Below are 22,663 nucleotides of genomic sequence, written 5' to 3'. Positions count from 1 at the left end.
TATCATTTTGGCCCTCTGCAAGTTTTGAGTTTTGCATCCCTGATGTACAATCTGTATGGGTAATGTACATGGAAATGGTAATAATGCAAAGCTGTTAATTGGACTTTGCTACAAGCCTCCTAATATAGCTGAACACGTAGAGGATGATACGCTGCAACATATTAAAAAAGCAACAAAAACAAGTCATGGTCAAAGTGTTGGATCCCTTGAAATTGTTTCAGAAAATGAAGTAATTCTCCCAGAAAATTATTGAAATTACAAGTTTTGTTATACACGTTTATTTCCTTTGTGTGTATTGGAACAACACAAGAAAACAGAGAAAAAAAAGCAAATTGAACATAATTTCACACAAAATAGGCCGGACAAAATTGTTGGCACTTTGCCAAAATTGTGGGTAAACAACTTTGTTTCAAGCATGTGAAGCTTGTTCAAACGCAACCGTGGCAAGTAACAGGTGTGGTCAATATGAAAATCACAACTAAAACCAGATAAAAAAGGGAGAAGTTGATTCAATCTTTTCATTGTGTGCATGCATGTGCGCCACACTAAGCATGGAGAAAACAGAAAAAGGAGAAGAGAACTGTCTGAGGACTTGAGAACCAAAATTGTTCAAAAATATCAATAATTTCAAGGTTATAAGTCCATCTTTAGAGATCCGCATGTTCCTTTGTAGAAGGTGCGCAGCATAATCAATAAATTTACAACCCATACAGTCAAATATGGTGGAGGTTCAAAGGTGTTTTGGGGTTGTTTTGCTGCCTCTGACTATGTGCAAGGCATCGTGAAATCTGGGTCACAATGTAGTGCCTAGTGTCGGAAAGATGGGTTTGTGTCCTAGATCATGGGTCTTCCAGCATGACAATGACCTCAAACACCCAGAAAATGGATGGAAACAAAGTGCTGGAGAGTTCTGACCTGCAATGAGTCTGGATCTAAATCCCATTGAACACCTGTGGAGAGATCTTAAAATTGCTGTATGGATAAAAATATTAAAATTTGAGAGTCCTCAGTGGAGGATACCATCACCATCTTTTCAGTTAGCCATTAGTCAGTAAACTTTCGAGACTACTCAGGTCTTTCATCAGACATAGTATAACACAAAATCTGAAGAGTCACATATTTATACACAACAGGGCACAGGAATAATGCAATAGATAAGACAAGTGATGTGAAGCAGAACTATCAGTATGGGAAAGGGAGAAGCAGTTGTGGCCGTAAATATGTGTGGACACAAGTAGATCTATTCATCTTTTCTTTTTTTGTGTGGCGATAAGAATTCATCTTTCTTTTAAGTTTTTGCCCCATCTGCCCTACATACAGACCCCCAGTTGGACATTTGGTACATATAATTACGTACATTACATTAGACGTTATGCAGCTGAAAGTACCTGGGATCTTGTGGTCCTGATGTGAGTTGGGAATCTTTATCTTGTCCGTGGTCATTATAAATGGACGGGTTTTACATTTACAGTTGGTGAGGATGAATTTTGTAAGTTTCACCACAAAGGTGAAACTATCCTCCCGGTCAGTTTGCTTTCCCTCCCAGTACCTTTTAATTCTAACAATGTTAGGTTTCTGGGAGATTATACTTGTTCCTTTTATTTGTCGTTCTCCTTAGCTTGCCTTCTTTGCCCTATATGAATGTGTTTTTGTTTCTCATTCAGGTTTTTCGTATTTTACTTCATACTTTCCTTTCCCCTTGTTGCAGCCTCCCCTCTGGTTCCTCAGGAGGTATGACAAACTCCTCAACGACTAATTAGGGAGTTAGGTCTGTGGTGGCGTTTTTAGTTGTGCAGTTAGGGCCTTTCTTGTCTGTACAGAGACTAGTTGGGTGTAGTTGCGGCATTCTCTCCAGTGTGGGTTCTCCGGTGGTTATCAAAATGCGCTTTCTGGTTAAAACATTTCCTAGATTTTGAACATGAAAAAGGCTTCTTCCCTGTGTGAATTCTCTGGTGCTTATCAAAATCAGATTTCTAGTTAAAACATTTTCCATATTCTGAACATGGAAAAGGCTTCTCCCCTGTGTGAGTTCTCAGATGTTTGATAAGGGTAGATTTGTCTGTAAAACATTTCCCACATTCTGAACATGAAAAAGGCTTCTCCCCTGTGTGAGTTCTCTGATGTTTGATAAGGGTAGATTTGTCTGTAAAACATTTCCCACATTCTGAACATGAAAAAGGCTTCTCCCCTGTGTGAGTTTTGTGATGTTTGTTAAGATTTGATTTCACTGTAAAACATTTCCCACATTCTGAACATGAAAATGGCTTCTCTCCTGTGTGAGTTCTCTGATGTGTGATAAGATATGATTTCTCTGTAAAGCATTTCCCACATTCTGAACAGGAAAATGGCTTCTCTCCTGTGTGAGTTCTCTGGTGCCTAACAAGACATTTTTTCTGATTAAAACATCTCCCACACTTGGAGCAAGAAAATCTATTCTTCGCTGTGTGAATTTTTTGATGTTTAAGAAAAGACTTTTTAAGAGGAAAACTATTTCTATATTCTGAATGTGAAAATGGCTTCTTTGCATTAGGAGCAGTTTGTTTTTTAATGCTTATTTTGTGACTTTGATTTTCCTTAGGAGTCGGTAATAAATCAGAAGACAGGACCTGTGTCAAAGGATCAGATGACAGATCTTTGCTGTGAAGGGATGATGGTATATCTGGAGTAATGGCATTCACTTGAATTGTATCCTGTGTGATCTCAAGGTCATCGGATTTGAAAATTGAGGATGTCAGCTGTCCCTCTGATCTCCGGGTACAGTCATCTGCCAAGAATAAAACCAATTATTATTTTTTAATAAAAAATCCTTGAATTTTATATTTTTGAACATTTCTACTTAAATTGTCTGTAAAAAAGGCAAGTTATATAAAAAAAATCACTTATTCACCAGGACAATGACTATCTAATAGAAAACCTCATAGGATGAAGCAGTGGAGCGTGGTGTTCAACTGTTTGTTCATTCTGCCTCCCAAATAAGGAGTTAAAGGTACAGCTTCTGTCCAGCCACTAAGATTAGGGTTGCTGGTACCTGTAATACCATCGAGTCTGACAGTATGGGTGTGTGTGCTGTCCAGCTGGAGTAATCTGCTCCCTGCTTCAGCCAATTGGAAAGCACCGCACCCTACTAAAGCTGGAAGCATATTGCCGGAAGCTGCCAGATACAGCCTTGTTCTCCTCTGGGTCAGTACTCTGTGCTCAGCTCCCGGCTTGTGTATTTGTTTCCTGTTGTGACCTCGGCCCATTTACTGACTACTCTTGTGTCTTCTGATTTTGTATTTTCTCTGCTATTTTCTGACTAAGCTACATGACTATTCTTCTTCCCATCTCACTCCACTGAATAGCCGGTAACACCGTAGCCCAAACCTTGGGGTCTCTGTGTAGGTCCAGATCCATGTAGAGGGGTGATGAGCAAAGTAATTTGTGAAATCTGTAAACAGGGTAGATAGTGACAAGCCTGTTTGTGGTAGCCATCTTTTAAGCTTCCAGGTGACCAAGACCAGCTCCCCCAATACATTGTGTCTGGGAACTATTTCAGCAAGATCTGCATTCCTAATAGATAAATGGCGCTCCTTCCCTTCTTAACCTGCTATGTGCCCAGACAGTAGTGTACAACCGTATATAGGGTATTGTCGGATTCAAAATAAGTTGGAAAATAATTTGTAAGGTCCATTTGTTTCCCATTATCTTTTGTGAAGAATTCCAAAGTTATCACCACATAAAGTGACACACGTCAAATATGAAAAATGGGTCTGATTAGAATCATAAAACTGGCTGCAGGAAGGGGTTAAATCAGAGGATTACTGAAGTCAAAAACTGTGATGATAGACAATAAAACATCTACTGAAGCGATCAAACTGAACAGTCTCCATCAGAGAAAAACAGGTAACAAGTGGAGAAACCTCTCTGGGGTAATTAGAGTATGGGGCTCGGTGGCTCTTGGCAATCTAAACTATCGTAAGAGACAATATTTTCTGTCAGATGAGTTTCAAGAAGAAATATTAGACATTTAAAGTGAACTCTTTTATAATAGTGCAGAGCTGAGGTGTCTTAAATTTAGATCTCGGGCATTTGGAAGAGGCAATGGAGATCTTTTTGAAAGACTACCAGGGAGTTACAGAGTCACATAAGTGAGGCCGGCCGATCCCACCACAATGAAACCATCATACAGAATGAAGGTGTAAAAAAAGAAAGAATATATAAACATGTAACATCCCCAACAACAACGTATGTATGAAGGGAGAAATCCAACACTAAACTGGAGTCGCACTCATATATGGTGGACCATTGGAGCTACTATGAGTCCTGACCAGAAGAGTAGAGAAAGTATTAGCGCCCCCATTTCAGGAGAGATTGTGCAGTAATCTGAATTCCTTAGGATTGAAAACATAATGGAATTTATGACATGGAGTGAATCCATGAAACCAGGGCTGGAGCCATGCCAACACATCTCCTGCAGGCGTGAATAAATGTATATTACAGCCATCAGCCACGCACAGCTTAGAGATATATCATGGCACAGGTGTAATATTTATTGCAATTCTATCTAAAAATTGGGGCGCTGGTAAGTGAACTCAGTAGGTCTGCTGCAAATGGTTTGTGTCACCATAAACCACTAGGGGAATAGAATCAATTATATAAAACCACTGCGCTGATGTACTGAGGAGGATAAGTGAGGATTGTAGGGAGTAGTAATGGAAGAATTTACAATTGTTTGATGGATTTTATTATTTTATTAATCATAAACCACTATTTAGAGATGTCATGGATACATAAATTAGTATAAAACCAAGGGTTAAAAATAGACCATTTGGTAAGTCCTCCAGGGATTCAGAGCTGTTTGGGACCTGTAGTAGGATATATAAGGACTGTAGCTACTGGCCTGTATAGATTAGTTGCTTTTTTGTAAAGCTACTGTGCATGTATTTACCTTGGATTGCGAGAGGATCTTACTGGATAATGAAGAGGAGAATAGGAACGGGATAATGGATCTTCTTATTAAATAAGATGTTGGAATGAATGCTGTAATGAAATAATTTTCATTAAATAACAAGCTTCATCTTGCCTTCGATTATAAAATCGCTTTTTAAATGGCTTACATAGAAAGCATGAACCTAGATGTTCAATAAATACCCAGGGGTGTGCCCCAGGGGGACGAGTATACGCCTCTGTGGGGTTATAGAGGCTTGATTCTGGTTTATAAAACTGGTAGAACCTATGGTCTGAATCGATACCCTGGCACACCCCTGGGTATTTATTGAACATCTAGGTTCGTGCTTTCTATGTAAGCCATTTAAAAAGCGGTTTTATAGATGGAGCTTGTTATTTACTGAAAATTCTTTCATTACAGCATTCATTCCAACATCTTATTTAATAAGAAGATCCATTATCCCGTTCCTATTCTCCTCTTCATTATCCAGTAAGATCCTCTCGCAATCCAAGGTAAATACATGCACAGTAGCTTTACAAAAAAGCAACTAATCTATACAGGCCAGTAACTACAGTCCTTATATATCCTACTACAGGTCCCAAACAGCTCTGGATCCCTGGAGGACTTACCAAATGGTCTATTTTTAACCCTTGGTTTTATACTAATTTATGTATCCATGACATCTCTAAATAGTGGTTTATGATTAATAAAATAAAATCCACCAAACAATTGTAAATTCTTCCTTTATTGCAATCCTGTTTGAAGTTAGTCGGTTTTAAAAGAAATTGAACAGTCAGGATAAAGGGAAACTCTGCTGTTATTGTACAGAAATTCACACTTGGCCTCACTGCACATTTAATGTTGTCAATCATAAAAATGAAGTTTGGCCAGAAAGACTGGACCTGGTCTTGTAGGGACCATATGAGCACATTCATCAGCACAGAAGGGAGAGAAGGTAGATTCATCCAATAAGATATCAGGGTTCTAGGAAGCCAACAGCATCATTACCCTCCGCTTTCTCTTACAGGTCCATCATAATATTTTTCTTCAAGTGATTTTCTAACTTGTGAGCACATTCTACGTACGCTGTCATTTGGCTTTGTAGTTTATAGATCTGGGCAGGTAACGGTCAGTGTCTCCTAATCCCAGGGGGAGGTGGATCCTCCAGATTGTAAGTTCTACAGAAAAGGGCTTTCCCAATTACACAAAGTAATTTGAATATTTTCGGACAGAGGAGAATGTTGTGGTCTAGCGGCAAAATGGTGATAACACGATTGTGATACGGCCGGACTACACCACCGATAAAGCAGCCACAGCCGATGACTGAGAAGAATCTGTGACTTCTCTGCATTTAGTGATCACTACTCACCTGGGTAGTCATATGTAGGAATCTCCTCTTTACACCGCTCATCACCCCTCACATATGTCTCTGTAGCATTAATATGGGTCAGATCTTCACCCTGAAACAAATATTATAAAAGTCAAAGACAGACGGAGAAGTCACAAGTTTGATCGGCTCTAATCCTGCCATCTCCACCGTTCTCATAACACAAATATAAAACATAATAATGGTGGATAAAACAAAACTGAAGACAAGACCTTTACAGCCGTCTACACATCATAGGGGAGATCTCATGACACCTTCTCTCCATCTACCTGATGATCCTGAGGAACATTGGGATCTTCTTGTTTATAGTACTGTGGAAGAAGAGGACGGGGACATCTCTCTGGTGTTGTCCTCTTACTGGACAGATCTGGAGGAAACACATACAGGGATTGAATTCATTCTTTACATACAGATAATTATAGGCCGTGTGTATTTAGTCCTGTCTATTACCTGGTGATGTGAGGGGCTGGAGAACCTCCATCATAAAGTCCCTGTACAGATCTTTGCGTCCTTCTAAATACTCCCACTCCTCCATGGAGAAATAGACGGTGACATCCTGACATCTTATAGGAACCTGACACATACAATGATACCGTCATCCCCCAATCCCTTCATAGCATTACTGTATAATGTCCCAGCATTCCCAGCAGTGTCACCTCTCCAGTCAGCAGCTCAATCATCTTGTAGTTGAGTTCTAGGATCTTCTGGTCATTGATGTCCTCATGTATCAGGGGGTGAGATGGAGGCCCCATGATTAATCTCTGGTTATGGAGAGACACATTAATAAATCTCACTGCAGACATTTCCAGAGTCCTCACCTCTCCAGTTCTGTCCATCTGTTATTCCCATAGATTAGAATGATGTAATGTGACGTCATCAGAATCTCTCACCTCTCCAGTAAGCCGGAAGAGGATCTCTAGGGTGAGGTGTAATATCCTCTCCACCATCTTGTTCATCATTTTCCTGGATAAATCAGGAAAATTTTCTTATATAGACAATCTTCACTGAGATGATCCGGTATTTTAGAGATCTGAATGAGAAAAAGATAAGCTGATGGAACATCATAAAAATCCTGTGTAATAATAAAATTACTGGAGATAATAAGGGGAAACATAGGAGGAGATTTATTATTTTACAGTATTTAGTTTTTTCTTTACATCTAGTAATAAAACCTTTATATTTTAGGCCACAGACAACAAGCAATTTCTTCCTCGGAGTCTGCAGCTGAATAAGTTTCTCATAGACTCACCTTCCATAAAGCTAATTCTCATCTCATTTTCCGACACTGGAATCGGTATTAGCAATACTGCAGGAGATATTCATTACACGTGACGTGAGAAATAACTACTTCATGATGAGGCAACATCTTCCACTACGGATCTAAAACCATATTTGGCCACAGTCCGTCACTGACTACATCACCACCGGCTGTCTATATGAATGTTTCCCGTCTTCCCCGAACTGTAATCTTCCATCAAGTTAGATCTCATGTCTGATTCACACACAGAAGTTTGAGGCTTTTATAAAAGCTGTTTTGTTTGCACAAACACCGAGGGCAGAAATGATTTGATACTAAAGTCTACATGTATAGTGTATTATGGGTTTTATTTCTGGCCTTAGGCTTTCCTATATTACAAGAAAACCCCCAGAAAAAAAGAGCAGATATTAAAATGTTTCAAAAGAAAATTGTCACCAACAATTCTTGTAAAAAGAAAAAACATGCAAAAAGCAGAAGACACATTTTGTCATTTTTTAACACGTTAAACATTTGTTTTTGTTTATATATGAACTCTTTTGGGCACCAGAACATAGATGTACACCGCAGGGATGGCATGGGTGCGGCTGCAATAAAATCCCTGGCAGTTTAACCACTTGCTCCTGCAAAAAGCAAACATGGCATCTAAGAAGGTGTGACAGAGTTCGGCTGAATGCCCTTCTCCCCCAAGTACTCAATAGTATGGGGCTGACTAGTCGCTACAATACTTAAATGCCTAATTATGGTGTCTGGGCCTGCAATGTACGAAAGTCTATTAGGCCGGGCCAGAGGCAGCGTTCCATAAGTTACCTTTTAACGCCTCCATAAACATTAGACTAAAGTTGCATGGAAGCACTGATTTTGGTAGTCTATATAATGTATTTGGGGGCCTCCCTACAGATGCAGTCAGTCATACAAATTACAGGAAAGCTGGAATATTTATGTATGGGGGAGTCTGGAGAGATAGCCGTCTGCCAAATGACCGTTCAGCCAACACTTATCTCATGTGTATGGGGCCGTTAGTATTACACTGACAGGCAGTGATAATACACGGCACTACAGTAGTACAGTGCATCACCTGAGCAATCAGAGGCTTCTGTGTTATATGATCGCATTAATGAGAGTTGTATAAAGTTTATAAAAAAGTTTAAAAAAAAGTTTTAAAGTGAAAATATCACAGTTTTAGCAAAAATAAATATTCGTCACTATAGGGAAAACTTGCATATAATGGTAAAATGGAGAGGGAGGTCAGCTCACTGTTTATTCAATCCACCTTGTCTGAAGATCACCGCATGGAACCGCCCTGGTCAGGGACTGTGAAGACCAGGGGTCTTCCATGGGCGTAATGCTACTCAAACAACACAGGGTGAGGGTAAAACAGCGTGGCAATACTTTATTGAACCACAAAGTGGACAATAAACACACAGAACAGTCCCAGCAAATACCCAAAATTGTACAACATTACACAGTCTCACACTTCCTTCTCCACCCACCTGGGACAGAACAGCTGCAACTTTGGAAGTCTTCCAGGGCCGACTACCTCTACCAGTGGCCCCCTGCTTCTGGCGGCCCCCCACAGAGAGAAGGTAGCAACAAGATTAAGAAGCCAACAGTCCATCGAGGTACAAGACCAGGAGACCCGATGGTCCCATCCTGGCCTCTCCGAGACTTTTCATGGGGCCAGGTGACCAGTGGGTCCCTCCTGGCAACTCCAAATGCCTCCATGGGTTCTAGGCGACTGGTGGGTCCCTCCTAGCAACCCCAAAACATATACATGGGGCCAAGTGACTTTTTCGTCCTCTCCTGGACTCCCCAAAAGTAGCGATGGAATCTTTCCAGTCAAGGTCGATACCCTTAGACTAGAATCATGCAGAATACAAATCTGTGTCTCTTTAGATGACATGCAATCCATCTACTTTCCTGAAGGATGTCTCCCATTCTCCTTCCAAAGTCCTTCTGATGTTCCTTGATTCTCTGTCCCAAGTCTCATTCTGTCTACAGCACTACAGACATCCCTGTTTATATTTACATCTGTGTCAGGTCATCAGGCCCAGGTAAAAGAGGTAAAGGTGCAGGGATCACCTATCATTGTTTGAGCTAATCTATTTACATAGTTGGTATCACAGGGGCTGTTGTAAATTAACTTTCAGGAAACTTAGTACAATTTGTCATTAGCATAGTAAACATGAATGTTTCCAAATGAATAGAATTCAGCATTCAGGGTGTAATGCAGTGGCTTGCAGCATTACTGTAATGGTCCAGGGAGTGTGTGGCCTAGTGTGAGGCCTAGTGTGGCCTGGTGAGGCCTGAAGAGAGAGCCAGGCCTGGTGAAGCCTTGTGTAGTCCTGGAGGGCGAAGGCTGGATCTCTGGGTGTGGGGGATGCCAGTAGCCTTGGACGGAGTGAGGCCTGGTGAGGCAAGAAGCCTCGTCCCTGTGTATGGGAACCTACTAGCCTGAAGAAAGCAGCTGACACACGACTAAGGTGAAGCAGTGTGTTATATGGACATTGATAGTTACTTTGCTGAAGGCTGTAACTGGAGCCAAGCGGGCATGTCTGCAATTGGAAAGGTCTCCTGGATGTTATGTGTATAACCATGCCGGTGAGCCACTGAGATGGACTATGTTATGTGCAGTTATGAAGTGTAATAAACTGCTGGATGTCGTGTTACCGGAAAACGTGGCTGGTGTGCTATAATTGACCCCGTGAAGCGAGTGTCCCCCAGCGTGATGAAAAGCGCTACCTTACAAGGGTTATACAAATACTATGACCTTATTGATCAGCAAGAGAAATACAAATACATTTGTAAGTCAACACAACAAGATAGTGTATTTCTCTTGACTGAACAAATCTAATCGCCTGGCTTATTCAGATTTTACCCTGTATCGTCACAGGGAAATTTCAAGGTTCAAGTAGAGAAAGGAGGAGAGATGGATTCTCCAGCATTGTCTATATTGTTAAAACCTCACATTTATTGTGAATTCATAAACACTGTTGTGATGGCATACCACCAAGTGCCCACACACCAAACCAATGCTTATTCTTGATTTACAACATGTGAGTCTCTGTGATACTTTTATATCCTTCCCTTTCCAACGCCTGGGTGTCCATTGATTACTGAGCACTTCTCAGACAATTTAACCCTGTATTGTATGGAAGAAAAAGATAATACACAAATACAACTCATGCATGAGACATTCAATAAAATCACAGGAAATCAAAAACAAATATAATTAATTGTACTGTAATATTAATCCTGTCTGATGTTCATTCCCTGTGGGGCTCTAGTGTATAATTTAAATATCCAATATAACTTTCTATTTAAGATTTTTCTTTTCATATCTCCACCTCTTAATGGTTTATAAGACTTTTCTATTCCTAATATCTGAAGGATCTGATATCCCCTTTATGTTTTTGTGAAAAGCATCTCGAAACCACAGACAGGTTTAATGCTGTGGGATTGATTGCATCAGATAAATGTCTTCTAATACGGGTTTATTGCAGATCTGACATCCATCCCACATATTGCAGGTAACTCTCTATACACTCTATTAAATAGATGACCCCTATAGTGGTACAATTGATGAAATTGTGTATTGCAAATTGCTGTCCCGTTAGGTTTTCTTCAAATGTGTCGGTTTTATTAACATAGTTGCATGCTTTACAGGGTGTATGTCCACATTTAAAAAAACCCTTATAGGATAACCAAGTCACATGGCGTTTGATATTTGTTTCTTGAAAAAAACTCGGTGAAAGTTTTCCGCCAAGTGTAGAAGCCTTTTTGGATACAAAACTCAAACAAAATATGTAAAAGAATTTACAAAGTCTGGAGGATCGATCTCAGACATCAAAAAAACCAAGTTTGAAAGAGATATCAAAGACAACGAGTCAAATTCAATTTACACATGGAAATGAAACAAACCAAGAGCCACTGTTCTGAAATACAGGTCACACAACAAATTCAAAGGAAATAGAGGAGAGCGGAGGTCAGCTTCACAAATCCTAATGTGTCCATGGGTTCCTCTAATTATAATTCTCTGAGGACTTATCTGATGCATCAGTGGGATCAACTAAAGACGGAACAAAAATAAATTCTCAAGTACTCCCCGCAATTCAGCTCAAAACAACAGGCCGGAAGAAAGCTCCAACGTGCCCGGACATGTGCGGTCCATGCCGGAGTGCATCACGGTCTCCTATCTGCGAATGCACATGTCCGGAAGCATGCGTTCCACGCCGGAGCGCATAATGGTTTTGGATTGCATTCCACCAACATAGAAAAGTCCTATGTCTGAGATCAGCACCATGGGAGACTAAAAACAAGTATTGCACATCCCATAATGCAATAGAAATGTAGATCTACTTTATCACTACAACAAATCTGGGATGGTGGCCCACAGTATATTCCGAAATGATCAAATTTCCCCTCTATTGCACAATTAGAGATACACAAGGATCACCACACTTGTTAATTATGAAATAGTATAAGTGGAATATAATTGATAAGAAATAATTCTGATATAGAAGCTCAGACACAATATGTAAACCCCATTCACAGGGAACTGAGTAGCAATGGGTAGAGTTTACAATCCAAAATTATAATCCAGAATGGGACTGTATTCACATCAAACAGGTATAGGAAATTTGCTCATTGAGTCCCTTAGAGGCCAGTGAATGCAGTCTAAAAATCCGCTCACTTTCTTTTTTGAGGATACATCTATTGTGATCACCTCCTCTGACATTGGGTTTAACCACCACAATGATACAAAAGGAGATATCTCCGGTTTCACCACAATATACACTGTTCTTGTATCTCACTAATGGGATCTACCGACCATGGCGTATATCGCCCAAATGCTCCCCTACTCTCATCCTAGACACCCTCTTGATCTAGTCTACATATTCTAGGGGGCGGGTGCATGTGGCCATATCTACTAGTCCTGAGGTTTTACAGTTGGAATAATCCCACTGGAAAAATAATTTAACCATGGAGGAACTTGAGAAAGATTTACATTGTCTCATCCAATTACATGTACAACATTCTCCAGATCTAAAGAAACCACAGATTCTTCTATCTAGCCAAGTCCCCTTGGATGCAAGTTTTTTATAGAAACTATGCACTAAATGGTCTCTAACTGACCAACCCTTTCTGAAAGTTATTGTGGGAGTAGATCCCACAGCACCCCTCAGGGCCGGGTCAGCCACAAGTATATCCCAGTGTTTTCTGAGGATATGAAAGATACAGTCACTCTGATTGTCGTAAGTTTTTCTTACTCGTGTTGTTCAATCTTCTTCTTGGTCTCTTGGTTAGGTATGGAGGAGTGTCTGTCTCTCCCATTTTTCTGCAAACGATGATACGGAATCCAAAATGTACCAAGAGTACCCTTTTTCCCTGAATCTGATGTTCAGGTCTATTGCCTGTATAATAAAATCTGTGACATTTGAGCAGTACCTTCTCAACCGTAAAAATTGTCCCTTGGGTTTTCCTCTTTTTATGGGGATGGGGTGGTGGTTATCCCACTTCAATAGTTTATTAGTGCTTGAAGGTTTATGGTAGATGAGTGTCCCTAGGGTCCCATTCCAATCTTTCTTGATCAGTACATATAGCAAAGGCAACTGGTAATAATTGGTGTTGGTCTGCTCCTTTAAATAAAATGTACTTTTCAGGTTATATCCCCAGTACCCTCACTTATCTTCCCTTCTTTTGAGACCCACACAGTCAGACTCTACCGGCCCTTCTCCCTGTGAGTGGCAGTTGTGTATCGCCCTCCGGGCCCCTCCCGTCAGTTTCTCGATCACTTTGCCACTTGGCTTCCAAACTTTCTATCCTATGAGATCCCCACACTAATCATGGGAGACTTTAACATCCCAATTGGCGATTCCCTCTCCCCATCTGCCGCTCATCTTTTATCGCTAACTTCCTCCTTCGGCCTTTCACAGCTTACTAATTCTCCTACACATGAAGATGGAAATACTCTTTGACCTGATCTTTGCCCGGCTCTGTTCAATACATGACTTTACTAACTCCTCTTTCGCTCTCTGATCACAACCTTCTTTCATTCTCTGTCAAGAACTGTCACCCTGCTCAAGACCCCCCACTTTCCACACTTATAGAAATATACATGCCATTAACACCCAGAAATTTCTGAAAACGTTGCAATCATCATTGGCCCCAATCTCCTCCCTCTCATGCCCTGACTCTGCACTGAAGCATTATAACGAAACATTGCAATGCGCCCTGGATGAAGGCGCACCACCTGCACAGAGAACAACTCGGCACAGACGGCGACAACCCTGGAACATGCTGCAAACATGTTATCTCCAGCGGTGCTCCAGGTATGCTGAATGGCTGTGGAGAAAATCTAATCTGGCCGAAGATTTCCTCCATTATAAATTTATGCTTAAAACCTATAACTCCTTCACCTCTCCAAACAAACCTACTTTAAGGCTGCGTGCACACGATGCGTTTTTCATGCGTTTCCGCAGCGGAAACGCATCAAAAACGCATGGTAATCCGCACCCCATGGTCCCCAATGGCATTCCGCAATGTCAATGCACATGCTGCGGATTTTTCCGCAGCATTTCTGCAGCGCTCATAAATCCGCAGCATGTTCATTAATTTTGCGGAAGCGCAGCGGAATTGCCGCCATTGACTTGCATTGAGACGCATATAATGCGCGTCTGTACATTTGTACACGCGGATTATATGCGATTCAATGTGCGGATGGTACCCAGTTCTGGAGGAGAGAAGACTCTCATCCAGACCTGGGTACCATTGTACCTGTGAAAAAAAGAATAAAATAAAAAATAAAGTTTATATTCACCTGTCCGGCGGCCCGTGCAGCGCTTCTCCTTCCAGGACCTGAGATGACGTCGCGGTCATGTGACCGCAGGCTGTCTCGCGAGATGCCGGCAATCAGAAGCCAGGACGAGCGCGACAGCACACGCGGCGGAGGATCGGGGGTAAGTATAGCTTTATTTTTTTATTTTTACGGTCACACTATATAAATTCATGCCGTTTGGAAATTTTCTGCTTCATTTCTGCATCGTGGGCACATAGCCTAACAACCTCATCATCTCACGGTCCAATAATCCTAAACACCTTTTTGACACTTTTCACTCTCTCCTTAATTAAACAGCACAGGCCCCGACCACCGACCTCAGCACTGATGATCTGGCCAATTATTTCAAAGAAAAAATTGACCATATCCGACAAGAAATTTTCTCCCAATCCCCAAATGTTATGCATGCTCCTCCCTCCCACACAGCAACTTGCTAATTTTCTGACTTCGAACCAGTCACGGAAGAAGAAGTGACAAGGCTCCTTGCTTCCATTCGTCCTACTACCTGCACCAGTGACCCTATTCCCTCACATCTCTTTCAGTCCCTTTCTCCAGCTGTGACCACTCACCTAACTAAAATATTCAACCTCTACCTCTCTTCGGGTATTTTTCCCTCCTCTTTTAAACACGCCAGCATACATCCATTACTTAAAAAAACATTCCTTGACCAGAACTGTGCTGCTAACTACAGACCTGTTTCCAATCTTCCCTTCATCTCTAAACTCCTGGAACAACTGGTCCACTCCTGTCTAATCCACTATCTCTCAGATAACTCCCTTTTTGACCCTTTACAATCTGGTTTCCGCTCTTTACATTCTACTGAAACTGCACTCACTAAAGTCTCTAATGATCTACTAACAGCCAAATCTAATGGTCACTACTCCCTGCTGATTCTCCTGGATCTCTCTGCAGCATTGTGAATCTACCTCTCTGACCACTCCTTCACTGTGTCTTTTGCCGGCTCCTCTTCTTCTCCCCTTCCCATTATTGTCGGGGTTCCTCAAGGATCAGTCCTAGACGACCTTCTTTTCTAATTATATACCGCTCCTATTGGACAAACAATCAGCAGATTCGGTTTTCAGTATCATCTCTATGCTGATGACACCCAATTATACACCTCTTCTCCGGACATCACCTCTGCATTATTACAAAATACCAGTGATTGTCTTTCCGCTGTCTCTAACACTATGTCCTCCCTCTATCTAAAATTGAAGCTGTCAAAAACTGAACTACTCGTATTTCCTCCCTCCACTAACCTACCTATGCCCGATATTGCCATTTCTGTTTGTGACTCCATCATTACTCGCCAGCAACATGCCCGCTGTCTTGGGGTCATACTTGATTCAGATCTTTCCTTCACTCCTCACATCTCCTCGCTCGTATCATCTACACCTCAAAAACATCTCTAGAATCAGAACTTTTCTTACCTTTGAGTCAGTAAAAACTCTTACTGTAGCTCTTATTCATTCTAGTCTGGACTATTGCAACTCTTTAGTTATCGGTCTCCCTCATTCTAAACTTTCCCATCTCCAATCAGTCCTGAACGCAGCTGTCAGGGTCATATTCCTCACCAACCGACACAACGATGACTCTTCCCTGTGCCAGTCATTGCACTGATTGCCCATCCAGTAAAGAGTTCAATATAAACTTATTGCTCTTACCCACAAAGCTATCCACGATTCAGCACCACTCTACATCTCCTCCCTCGTCTCAGTCTACCACCCTACCCGTGCCCTCCGTTCTCCTAATGACTTAAAACTAAAATCCTCCGTAATCCGAACCTCCCACTCCCGTCTCCAAGATTTCTCACATGCTGAACCAATTCTTTGGAATGCACTACCCAGGACAATTCGATTAATTCTCAATACCCACAGTTTTAAGCGTGCCCTAAAAACCCATTTCTTTAGACTGGCGTAACACCTCAACACACTTATCTAACTGTCCCAGTTTGGCCCATATTAAAATTTTCTTCAAAATCATGTTCATACCATCCATGCACTGAATAGCCTCTGTCTGTACTGTACACATACTGGCTGGCGACCAGTTCATGTAGTGTTATATACTTACCCTATTTAGTATATTAAGGCAGTATTATACAATATATGTACATTTTACCTATTTCCTTATAGACTGTAAGCTTGCGAGCAGGGCCCTCACTCCTTTTAATATCTGAGTTATGCTTATTCTGTAAAGTCTGTATTGTCTGTATAAGTCCCCCCTAAAATTGTAAAGTGCTGTGGAATATGTTGTCGCTATAAAAATAAAAATTATTATTACAATAAATTCAGATGTAAATCTAAGGCCCACTCTATTGATGTTGAGTTCCCCGACAAATTCAAAAGATTGTTCACTCGTCCCTGACCAGGTGATAAAAATGTAGTCAATATATTTGTACCATACCCCAATATATGGATGCCATCACTTATTATCATCCCTGAATATTGTGGATTCCTCCCACCAGCCCAGGAATAGGTTAGCATACTAGGGGGCACAGAATCTCCCCATTGCTGTACCCCTGAGCTCGGGTAAGTACTTCCTGTCAAAAAGAAAGAAGTTATGAGTAAGAGTGAATTTTAGAAGATCGTTCATGAAGTCATTATGTCTGCTACACTCTATTGACCTTAATTTCAAGAAACGTCTTACTCCTCTGATACCATCCTCATGCGGTATATTACTGTACAAAGCCTCGATATCTAGTAAGGCCTGCTCCCCTACATGCCTGTATACATGCTCGAGGGTATTCATGGAGGGGAGCAGGCAAAGGGAAACCAACTCCAGAGGGATTATTCCAACTGCAAGACCTCAGGTGGTACTGTGGGGGCATTATACTGTGTGGGGGGCATCATACATACTGCATAAGGGACATAATGGGGGCATTACACTGTGTGGGGCCATCATACATACTGCATAAGGGGCATAATGGGGGCATTACACTGTGTGGGGGGCATCATACATCCTGCATAAGGGGCATAATGGGGGCATTACACTGTGTGGGGGCATCATACATACTGCATAAGGGGCATAATGGGGGCATTACACTGTGTGGGGGGCATCATACATCCTACATAAGGGGCATAATGGGGGCATTACAGTGTGTGGGGGGCATCATACATCCTGCATAAGGGCCATAATGGGGGCATTACACTGTGTGGGGGCATCATACATACTGTATAAGGGGCACAATGGGGGCATTAGTGTGTGGGGGGCATCATACATCCTGCATAAGGGGCATAATGGGGGCAATACACTGTGTGGGGGCATCATACATACTGCATAAGGGTCATAATGGGGGCATTACACTGTGTGGGGGCATCATACATCGTGCATAAGGGGCATAATGGGGGCATTACACTGTGTGGGGGCATCATACATACTGCATAAGGGGCATAATGGGGGCATTACACTGTGTGGGGGCATCATACATCCTGCATAAGGGTCATAATGGGGGCATTACACTGTGGGGGGCATCATACATCCTGCATAAGGTGCATAATGGGGGCATTACACTGTGTGGGGGCATCATACATACTGCATAAGGGGCATAATGGGGGCATTACACTGTGTGGGGGCATCATACATCCTGCATAAGGAGCATAATGGGGGCATTACACTGTGTGGGGGGATCATACATCCTGCATAAGGGGCATAATGGGGGCATTACACTGTGTGGGGGCATCATACATCCTGCATAATGGGCATAATGGGGGCATTACACTGTGTGGGGGATCATACATCCTGCATAAGGGGCATAATGGGGGCATTACACTGTGTGGGGGCATCATACATCCTGCATAAGGGGCATAATGGGGGCATTACACTGTGTGGGGGCATCATACATCCTGCATAAGGGGCATAATGGGGGCATTACACTGTCTGGGGGCATCATACATCCTGCATAAGGGGCATAATGGGGGCATTACACTGTGTGGGGGTATCATACATCGTGCATAAGGGGCATAATGGGGGCATTACACTGTGTGGGGGCATCATACATCCTGCATAAGGGGCATAATGGGGGCATTACACTGTGGGGCCAGTAAAGGGGCCCTGTACTATGAGAACAATACGTTTCCTCCCTTCCTGTCTCCATAGTTGGGTCGTATGTATCTATTACAGGAAACAGAACAAAAACCTTATGATTCTTATAAAGGGGCAACACAAGACCCCAAAAGAGTCTCCGTGCTGAAGGGGTTAATGCCCCCAGCGCCCAGTAATGGGGTCTCCACATACCTCCACCTGCAGAGCCGCCACCACATATATGGCTGCTCTGTGCGCACAGGACTTGTGATGAGGTCACAGGAGAGGAGGAGTCAGGGGTCACATGATCAGGGGCCTCAGTGGATGCAGGACTCTGCTGTGCTGGTTGTCATGGTGCTGGATGAGCTGAAGTTTATGTGTGGGGTCAGGAGGGGTTTACAGTGTGGATGTAGCAGAGCCGCGTGTGTACGAGGTGTACGGAGCAGAGCCGCGCGTGTACGAGGTGTACGGAGCAGAGCCGCGTGTGTACGAGGCGTACGGAGCGGAGCCGCGCGTGTACGAGGCGTACGGAGCGGAGCCGCGTGTGTACGAGGTGTACGGAGCGGAGCCGCGCGTGTACGAGGTGTACGGAGCGGAGCCGCGCGTGTACGAGGTGCACGGAGCGGAGCCGCGTGTGTACGAGGTGTACAGAGCAGAGCCGCGTGTGTACGAGGTGTACAGAGCAGAGCCGCGTGTGTACGAGGCGTACGGAGCGGAGCCGCGTGTGTACGAGGCGTACGGAGCGGAGCCGCGTGTGTACGAGGCGTACGGAGCGGAGCCGCGTGTGTACGAGGCGTACGGAGCGGAGCCGCGTGTGTACGAGGCGTACGGAGCAGAGCCGCGTGTGTACGAGGCGTACGGAGCAGAGCCGCGTGTGTACGAGGCGTACGGAGCAGAGCCGCGTGTGTACGAGGCGTACGGAGCAGAGCCGCGTGTGTACGAGGCGTACGGAGCAGAGCCGCGTGTGTACGAGGCTTACGGAGCAGAGCCGCGTGTGTACGAGGCTTACGGAGCAGAGCCGCGTGTGTGCGAGGTGTACGGAGCGGAGCCGTGTGTGTGCAAGGTGTACGGAGCAGAGCCGCGTGTGTACGAGGTGTACGGAGCGGAGCCGCGTGTGTACGAGGTGTAGAGAGCGGAGCCGTGTGTGTATGAGGTGTACGGAGCAGAGCCGCGTGTGTACGAGGTGTACGGAGCGGAGCAGCGCGTGCATGAGGTGTACAGAGCAGAGACGTGTGTGTTTGGCAGTCCTCGCCAGGGCTGTGGAGTCAGAGTCAGATCCCATTTTGGTGGAGTCGGAGTTGAAGTTGGTATAAAATGGACTGACTCCGACTCCTAAAATATGTAATAAATTGGGTACAGTAGTTCAATGCAGTTTGTGGGGAATATTTTTCATAAGAATTTGGGAAAGTTATGAAATGTCCTATAAATGTTTGTCCTATTCATGATCTAAGGGTCTAGACTTTTAGCTGAAAAAATGTGTCCTACCATAAATGTATCACTTAAACATGAGCCATGTATGAGGGAGTCGTGGAGTCGGTGTCATGGAAATTGAGGAGTCGGAGTCGAAGGTTTGGCTTACCGACTCCACAGCCCTGGTCCTCGCTTGTGGGGGCCAATAGCAAAGCCCCTGAGGTGTGAACAACATACAACCCCCTAAAGTGACCCCATTTTGTACACTGTACCTATCAGGGAAGTCATCTGAGGGTGTAACGGGTGTTCTTATCCCACAGGTGATTCACTGATTTCTTTACCATTTGGTTGTGTGAAAATAATATTATATTTGCTCTGTGTAGCAGCGCAGGGTTCAGCTCAGGGGGCGAAACATCTGAGCGGCACCTAACCAAGTAACTGTGTATATTATATATGTTTGTAATGTATATATAAATATAACTCTAAGTAAATAAAACTTCTGTGAAATCAAACTGTCCACTTAGGAAGCAACACTGATTGACAATCAATTTCACATGCTGATGTGCAAATGGAATAGACGATAGATGGAAATTATTGGCAATTATCAAGACACCCTCAATAAAGGAGTGGTTCTGCAGGTGGGGACCACAGACCACATCTCAGTACCAATGCTTTCTGGCTGATGTTTTGGTCACTTTTGAATGTTGGTTGTGCTTTCACACTCGTGGTAGCATGAGACGGACTCTACAACCCACAGAAGTTGGTCAGGTAGTGCAGCTCATCCAGGATGGCACATCAATGCGAGCTGTGGCAAGAAGGTTTGCTGTGTCTGTCAGCGTAGTGTCCAGAGGCTGGAGGCGCTACCCGGAGACAGGCCAGTACACCAGGAGATGTGGATGGGGCCGTAGGAGGGCAACAACCCAGCAGCAGGACCGCTACCTCTGCCTTTGTTCAAGGAGGAACAGGAGGAGCACTGCCAGAGCCCTGCAAAATGACCTCCAGTAGGCCACAAATGTGCATGTGTCTGCACAAACGGTTAGAAACCGACTCCATGAGGGTGGTATGAGGGCCTGACGTCCACAGATGGGGGTTGTGCTCACAGCCCGACACCGTGCAGGACGCTTGGCATTTGCCACAGAACACCAGGATTGGCAAAGTCGCCACTGGCACCCTGTGCTCTTCACAGATGAAAGCAGGTTCACACTGAGCACATGTGACAGACGTGACAGAGTCTGGAGACGCCGTGGAGAGCGATCTGCTGCCTGCAACATTCTTCAGCATGACAAGTTTGGCAGTGGGTCAGTAATAGTGTAGGGTGGCATTTCTTTTGAGTGCCGCACAGCCCTCCATGTGCTTGCCAGAGGTAGCCTGACTGCCATTAGGTACTGAGATGAGATCCTCAGACCCCTTGTGAGACCATATGCTGATGCAGTTGGCCCTGGGTTCCTCCTAATGCAGGACAATGCCAGACCTCATGTGGCTGGACTGTGTCAGCAGTTCCTTCAAGATGAAGGCATTGAAGCTATGGACTGGCCTGCCCGTTCCCCAGACCTGACTCCTATTGAGCACATCTGGGACATCATGTCTCGCTCCATCCACCAACGTCACGTTGCACCACAGACTGTCCAGGAGTTGGCGAATGCTTTAGTCCAGGTCTGGGAGGAGATCCCACAAGAGACCATCCGCAACCTCATCAGGAGCATGCCCAGGCATTGTAGGGAGGTCATACAGGCACGTGGAGGCCACACACAATACTGAACCTCATTTTGACTTGTTTTAAGGTCATTACATCAAAGTTGGATCAGCCTGTAGTGTGCTTTTCCACTTTAATTTTGGGTGAGCCTCCAAATCCAGGCCTCCATTGGTTAATAAATTTGATTTCCATTGATTATTTTTGTGTGATTTTGTTGTCCGCACATTCAACTTTCTACAGAACAAAGTATTCAATGAGAATATTTCAACCATTCTGATCTAGGATGTGTTATTTGAGAGTTCCCTTTATTTTCTTGAGTAGTGTATATATATATATATATATATATATGCAGATAATAATGAGGGCAATCTGTGCTATTGCCCGAGGCTTTAGGTGGCCCATGAATTGCCTCATTGTAATTTTCAATCCCATATCTTTTTGGCATCGGCCGCATGCTCAAAGTGTTACCGGCGCGGCCGCAGGTGGTTTATGTGATGCTGGGCCCACCCTGCCTCATGACGTCAGGCAGAGAGGACCCAGCATACACAGAGTATCTATTTAAAAGTTGAAATGTCTCCCACGCGCCAGGAATCAATCTGATCTGCAGAACAGGAGCGGTCCCACCCCACACACCCAGAGTTTAGCTGAGCTGCTGCCTGGTCTCCTGAGTGGAGTCCTGACTGAGCCCCTCAGTCCTGACTGAGCCCTGCTCTCACCTGCCTGTATTATTCTGTCCTAATTTCCTAAAAACTATGTTATATATATTAACAAAATGATACTGGCCCCCTGCTCTTTCCTACTAGTAGGCAGCCAGCAGCGATCTGTAGGAAAGGGCAGGGGGCCATTGTCATTTCTAAAAATTGTATATAATGTGGGGGATGGGAGTGAACTGAAACTACATAAAGACAATGCCCCTGCACACTGTGTGCCTCCCCTCATCTTAGAAATGTTGCTTGCCTCATGTGTTCATATAAATACATGATACATGGGCACAGTGTGCAGGGGCATTTGACATGATGTTGGTAAAATTTCCAAGGTGGAGGGGCACATAGTGTGTCGGGTCATTTGCCCCATGCAGTTTCAGTCTACTCCCCTCCCCTACATTTTTTACACTAAAAAGGCTCCTTGCTCTTACA

At 43.6% G+C, this 22,663-nt stretch overlaps 1 protein-coding gene across 2 annotated transcripts; it reads right to left on the bottom strand.

Annotated features, from left to right (window-relative positions):
- Window positions 1–262: 262 nt before the first annotated feature.
- Window positions 263–18,722, bottom strand: LOC141271690 (uncharacterized). Of its 2 annotated transcripts, XM_073681752.1 has the most exons (8): window positions 18,638–18,706; window positions 16,808–16,943; window positions 7,205–7,344; window positions 6,971–7,075; window positions 6,765–6,888; window positions 6,584–6,681; window positions 6,297–6,387; window positions 263–2,764 (listed from the first exon to the last, which is right to left on the bottom strand). In XM_073681752.1, exons 3-8 carry the CDS (start codon window positions 7,271–7,273, stop codon window positions 1,974–1,976), a joined length of 1,278 nt encoding a protein of 425 aa, XP_073537853.1. In that variant the 5' UTR covers window positions 7,274–7,344; window positions 16,808–16,943; window positions 18,638–18,706; the 3' UTR covers window positions 263–1,973. The 2 variants fall into 2 exon arrangements, with proteins under 2 accessions (XP_073537853.1, XP_073537852.1); XM_073681751.1 differs by lacking the exon at window positions 16,808–16,943 and having other exon boundaries at window positions 18,638–18,722.
- Window positions 18,723–22,663: the final 3,941 nt, after the last annotated feature.

This window comes from Phyllobates terribilis, unplaced genomic scaffold, assembly GCF_046119375.1.
Source record: "Phyllobates terribilis strain yellow unplaced genomic scaffold, ASM4611937v1 Scaffold_5__5_contigs__length_657084704, whole genome shotgun sequence".
NCBI lineage: Eukaryota > Metazoa > Chordata > Amphibia > Anura > Dendrobatidae > Phyllobates > Phyllobates terribilis.
This window is presented reverse-complemented; position numbering and strand designations above follow the sequence as displayed.